The sequence below is a fragment of the Pteropus alecto genome, unplaced genomic scaffold (genome assembly GCF_000325575.1).
Source record: "Pteropus alecto unplaced genomic scaffold, ASM32557v1 scaffold13, whole genome shotgun sequence".
Lineage (NCBI taxonomy): Eukaryota > Metazoa > Chordata > Mammalia > Chiroptera > Pteropodidae > Pteropus > Pteropus alecto.
Window position 1 is genome coordinate 2,335,309 of NW_006434373.1, and position 6,364 is coordinate 2,341,672.

Consider the following 6,364-nt stretch of genomic DNA (forward strand, 5'->3'; position numbering starts at 1 on the left):
TTTGGGAAGGGGTGAGTGAAGGCTGGCCTGGGAGGGGATTTGGTGCCAAACAGAAACTAACCTGTAGTCTGAGGGGTAGAAAGGAGATGGTGTCCAGGATTGCCAAGAAGAGGGAGGTGAGGAAGAACAGAGAGCAGTATCCTCAGACCACCATCTTGTGTAGAACCTGCTCCACTCTGTCTTGATGAACTGATACCCAATGAAAGAGAAGCCCAGAATGCTGTTGCTTTTTGTCCATTCATCTCAGCAGCAGCTCAGTGAGCAGAGCTTTCTGGACCACTCACTTCCAATTGGAGGGCTAAGAATCCACCTCTGACACGACTGCTGTTCAGGTGGTTTCCCCATGAGCAGCAGTGGGTGGTGGCCCACTTATCCTGTTTTGGGCCCACCAGCTTCTTGACAAATGGTCAGTGTCCCATAAGCCTAAGAGTCAGGGACTGTTCAATAGCATAAGCCCAGGCCATTGGTGAGCCCAGAGCAGAGTCCATTTCTGTCCCTAAAATTTAGCATATGAGACAAAAATGTATGACAAATGAAAGGAAGCCATATGAGACCCCAGCCTCCCATTAGATTATTCCTCTCCCTGTGCCCTTCCCCACAGAAAGCCTAGGGTTCTAGTAAGTGACATGGTCAACCAGCAATGCTGCAAATGTGTATTTGGTTCTGAAACTCTGCCCTTGTCTGCCCTTTTACACTGTTGGTGTCAAGCTCATTGTTATTATGGTTTCTAAAAGAATGCTAGGGCCAGGGGAGAGCACCCTGGCTTAACACCCTGCCCCTATTTGCTTGAATGAAAAGCAAAGGGATCCCTTGGTTTCTGGAAAAGCTCGTGGCTTGTGCTCTTCGAAGGACCTCCATTCATAGCATGAGGGCTTTTTTAGAGTGTGCAAATAGAGTGCATGAGTGCAAGGTGGATACCAGTGGCATTCCCACTTTCAGTGTGCAGATCATGAATTAAAAACATACAGGTAGCACTAGCGATTCTCTGGCATGCATGCAGACCCATCTCTTATCTTAAGTAATGTTCTGCCCCTCTGCCTCAAGCTACAGGACATGAGGAATGGGAGGAAAGCTACAACTGGGAGGAAAGCTGCATTGGTGGTGGGCAGATCAGAAGAGCATCAAGGCTGGCTTGGCTGTAACTCTTAAACATTGCGTCATGGCTGTCTTTCTCATTTTAATCATTCAGATTATTTTGAATATAATTCAGCTAGCAAATGACTCCTATGGTGGCAACAGCTTCAGTATGGCAAAAGTGGACTGTGCTCTGCCAAGCTAGAGAATAAAATTCTTCTAACCCCCATCCTGTATTTTTCAGATAGGGGAACTGAGGCACTCCTCTGTTAAGGGATTGCCCTGTATCACATAGCAGGCTATAGATAAGTTGAGTACTAGCACCCAGGCAGGACCGATGGACAAGGTGTGAAGAGGTAGTTCGAGTTTTGCTAGAGGAGACAAAAGCTTAGCCTTTTGTTTGGTCATAATAGAAACCTGAATGGAGAGCTCCATGAAGGGTGGAGTGGCCCACGGGCAGGAAGTCTGATGTGCCAATGACCCAGGAAATGGATGAAGTCTCCGAGACCCATGGAAGAGCACCACCTTCACCTGCTGGGAAGGGAAACCAAGGCTGACCTGTTTCTCTCTCACTCCCTGGCATAAACCTTCAAGCTGCAAAGGGAACAGGAAAGAAATTACTGAGTGAGATGGAGAACTATCATCCTCAGCAAATATTATGATGGTCCATCTGCATAAAGATATTTATTTGAAAATGTTGCTGTAGATAGGCAGATTGCCTCTGGCTACTTATTAGTGGAAGTGGGTTGCTGCTGTGTGTGTCCACGCATAACCCCGAGTATATACGTATGAGTGTCAGTATGTCTGGGAAATAGGTTACAGGAAAACAACGGGATGGGAAAACAAAGACAATGTGAACATTTAAAACGATTTCCAATCTGAAATAATTTTAGAGTTACAAAAGATCTGCAAAAGCAGTACAAAGAGTTTCCTGTGTTCCCTTTACCCAGCACTCTCCGTGTTAGCATCTTACAAGACTCGAGAACAATTACTAAAACCTGAACGTTAACATTGACGTAATACTGTCAAATGGCCTACAGACCTGATTCAAATTTTGCCAATTATCTTACTAATACCTTTTTTTTTTTTTACCTCCAGGATCTACCCAGGATTCCACTTTGCATTTAACTGTCATGTCACTTTACTATCCTCCAATCTGGGAGGTTCCCTAATATGTCTTCATCTCTCATGACCTTGAAGAGTGTTGGCTAGTTACTTTGTAGAATCTCTTTCAATCTTAGTTTTTCTGAATGACTAGATTCAGGTCATATATTTTTGGCAAGAACGTTGAAGAAGTGATGCTATGCCTTTCTCCGCATAGCACTGGAGGATGTGCTTGACTTAAACAAATCTTGTTACCTTGATCCGTTTACCCTGATCACTTATTCAAGGTGGTGTCTACTACGTTTCTCCATAATCAAGTCAACATATTTTTTTCACTTGTAGATAATTAGTATCTTATAGGGAGATTCTTTCAGACTATGAAAATGTCCTATTTCTCATCATATTTTCACCTACTAATTTGGCTTCCATTGCTTTTTACCTTCAAAAATTATGACTGTAGTAGTTGCCAAAAAGTGATTTTCTATTTCCATCATTCCTTCTACATTTATCAGTTCGAATTGTACTGTATGGAAGAGCTGTAGCTTTTTCTCTGTTTACTTGTTTAATCTGGGTAAGGGAAGAAGCAAAACCCTCTGCTCAGAGAGAGGAATAGCAAATGCTCGTACTCTCAGGAATCAGGCAAAGTTCTGCTACTGCTGGAGGAGTTAGAGAATTAAAACCCTGTACCTCAAAAAAATTAACTAGGTATTGTATTGGGCCAGGACTTTACTCTAATACTATAAAAATTGTTTTATAAGTTCTCCAAGATTTTTCTATGTAAACAATCACATTGAAAAATAAGGACATATTTTAATTTTCTTTCTGACATTTATGACTTTTGATTCTTTTTCTTGCCTTATTGCACTGGCCAGAACCTCTAGTAAGGTTTAAATAGAAATGGTGAAAGTGAGCATCCATGGCATCTTCTAGACCTCAGTAGAAAACAATTTTTTGTCATTAAGTATGCTGTTTGTTGTAGGTTTCTCATAGATGCAATTTCTCAGTTTGAGAAAGTTCCTTACTATTCTTGTTTTGCTGAGCAGGGGAACCTCTTGGAAACTTACTTCATTTCCTGGGCTAGAATCATTCTCTTACACTAGTAAAAGGCATGATTGAACTTAAATGGAATTTTTTCCTTTTCCTGATGTTTGATCATTTTTAGCATAGGCTTTTATATTTGGCTTTTAGTGTTACCTGTCATACTCTAATGAATGTCTGATGACATGGGAGTGGAAGATAAAAGAAAAAGAGTACACACATGGCCTTTTGTGGACTTGTTGATGAATAGCCAGTGTATACTTTAATGAAGGAAATCCAACTGATGCTCCCATCACCTTTATGAACTGACAGGGAAGAGAATGAAAGGCTTATGGTGGGACACAGGAACTTGGAGGAGACAGTGTAAGGGAGAGGCTAAGAACTTGGGGTGGTGGGGTCAAGAGCCAGATGGCCTGGTTGAAAAGAAAACCATGAGTTTGGTATTAAACCATAACCGTTTGTCAAATTTTGATCATTATGCTTAATTTTTCCCACAGAAAAGGAAAAAGAAACAATTTATCAGATTAAAAGCCTAGACGCTCTGGAAAAAATCATTGACGGTCTTCGAAGAGCTTTAGGTAAATGGAACTCGGGACCATCTTGGTGATAGGTAAATGTGGAGGATGGGTCCTTATGCTGAGCCCTTGTTTTTTCCTGGTATGAAGAGAAGTAAAATGTCTGCTCAAGGGACATACATGCCTGTGAACAACTCTCTGAAAGAGCAGATGACTCAGTCCCTGGGTAGACCAGCTGTGAGCCCCACAGGAGTTTCCTGGTGGTTGTCAATGTGGGGACACCTGACCCATCAAGTCCAAATTTGAGGACTCATGGGCCATGTGTGGGCACTCCCACTCCCTTCTCAGCCACACTTAGTGAGGGGCCATTTCTCTCTCCTAAGAATAACTGTGACACTTGAGGCCACCATCACACACCCACATTGTGGCGGTTGCCTGCCCTTTGTGACCAGGCCCAGGAGGGTCCCCAAATCACCCATCAGACCTGCCTCTCACTGTAGGTGGCCTGCCACCTAGGGCTGAGACTCACATCGGTTGGGGCCCCTGACCTCCCACTCTTCTCCACTACCTTTTCAGATACGACTTCCTAACTACTGAAGTTGGTCCACTGCATTGGTTCTGGAGATACATCACACCATTAATTTCGAGCTAATGTTAATGAAAACTTCTAAAACTTTGGTAAATGTGCTATTGCTAAGCCACATGCAATTGGCTTTTTGTAGATCCAAGTGCAGCACTAATCATTTAAACCTGGTCACCTGGTCATTCAACCTTTAATGTTTATTGAGTACCCATCATGCACCAGGCACTGTTCCAAGTTCTCAGGATTCATCACCACAGACACAGGGAGCCCTGCCCTCTTGGAGCTCGCATTCCTGGGGAGGGTCAGGTGTTCCTCACCGCTCCAGCCTGTTGGAAAATTCTTGGGTCCTGACTCTTCCAAGGCTGCTCCTCTAAGCCCCTGATCATCCTCAACGCAGCAAGCCTGCCATCTTGTCCTTTGTTTAGTGCTAACAAGGGTGGAGTCACAGACATATCACTAGAGACCTCTCAGTTGTACAAGCTGTCATCAAGCACAGGTCAGTAGATGCTCTGAAGTGAGAATCTCCTCACCTAAGTTTTTATGGATCTCGAAATCCCAGGCCCCATCTCTTCCCACAGCAGGACCCATTCAACACAATCCGAGGTGGAAAGAGGTTAGTGGTTGCTCAACCTGCACATTTAGCAACCTGCCCTGTCATCCAGCCAATTTCTGCTGCTTTAGATTTAGACTTCAGAGAGACTTTGCCAAATTCTCAGTTTCCTGGGACTTGAGTATTATGACACGAGAATGATAAATTCTCCTATAACTCAAATATTTAAAGACAGGGCCTCTCCACTTGATGAAGCTCTTGTAATTTAACCCAGTACCTATACATTTGGGGAACAGGTGATGGAAGCTCCTTGAATAACTTTGGGGGCATACAAGGTTAAAGGACCCAGCAATGCTTGGATAGAAAAGACCAAGAGTCCTTGACCTCCCCAATATGACATCATAGGAATTGCTCCCCAGCAGGCTGCCCCTGAGGGAAGATGGGGATCACCCAAACCAGCAAAGCTCGGAGAAGTCCCCCAGTGGGTTTTGAGGTAGAATGCAGTGGAAATGAGACATTAAATAGAACAAACTACCTGGGGAAAACAGATTGCAGTCTGGCCTGCCAGATTCCTCTCCCCCACCCTGTCGTCCTATCCCCATGACCACCTCTACATGGCTCCTCCCACCTCTTTGCTGACTTCTCCTCTGTCTGTACCTCTTGTTTCCCCAAGAACCTTCCAGTTCTCTCTGCTCCACCTCACTTATTACCAGCCTCACTTAAAACCTCATTTCTACTTTTCCCTCTATGCAAATAATGCCCACGTGAGCCCTGACCACTCTGAGGTTTCCACCTTGGGATTTAACATCCTCTGATGCCCAGCACCTTAAACTCAAAATGCTCCTGACTGACCTCATTCTCCCACCCAGGACTCTCCTCTTCCATCTCCTTCCAGTCACCTGGCTCCTCTGGGGAAACTGAGGAAGAAACTGCCAGCCTCTGAGCTTCTCATATACATGTAGAACCAGAGGTTCTAACTCTGCTGGTGAGAGCTGGGTACTGGCTCAGAGTGCAGGATTTGGCCTGACCCATGTTCAAATCCCTACCCAGGCCCGAATGAGTTTTGTGACATTGGGGTGACCTTGTGCAAGTGACAGCAAGCACCTCCTATGCCTCAGTTTCTTCATCTTCAAAGTGGGATACTCAGAGCATTTATCTCATAGGGACTCAGAGGGTTAAATGATGTTTGCTGAGTGCTTAACATCATGCCTGCACACATACCTGCTCACCTGGACCTGTGAGGGGCCACACCTGAAGTGACCAGAAGGAAGTATTTGTTGTGGGCCAGGGACAACAAAGGAGAGACTCCAATGCTGCCCCTAGCCTTGTGCTCCTCAGTCTCACAGCCTCGTAGCTCAGCGCAGTGCTCACTGATTTGAGTGAACCACAGGAGGGTCTGAAATGCAGGCTCATAGGAACACCTAGAATTTCTCATGAAAATCTCCTCTTTCCAAACAGGAAATAATCTCAAGCAAGGGAAAAAAAAGCAAAAAGGTTTGT

The 6,364-nt window shown here is 44.5% G+C and overlaps 1 protein-coding gene across 1 annotated transcript in view; it reads left to right on the forward strand.

Annotated features, from left to right (window-relative positions):
* Nucleotides 1-1,159: 1,159 nt before the first annotated feature.
* Nucleotides 1,160-6,364, forward strand: part of ANKRD10 (ankyrin repeat domain 10) — a 49,017-nt gene continuing 43,812 nt past the window's right edge. Inside the window, exons 1-2 of the mRNA XM_015587329.1 lie at nucleotides 1,160-1,244; nucleotides 3,714-3,794. Coding sequence (XP_015442815.1) covers nucleotides 1,160-1,244; nucleotides 3,714-3,794 — 166 coding nt within the window. The remainder of the gene's footprint in view (nucleotides 1,245-3,713; nucleotides 3,795-6,364) is intronic.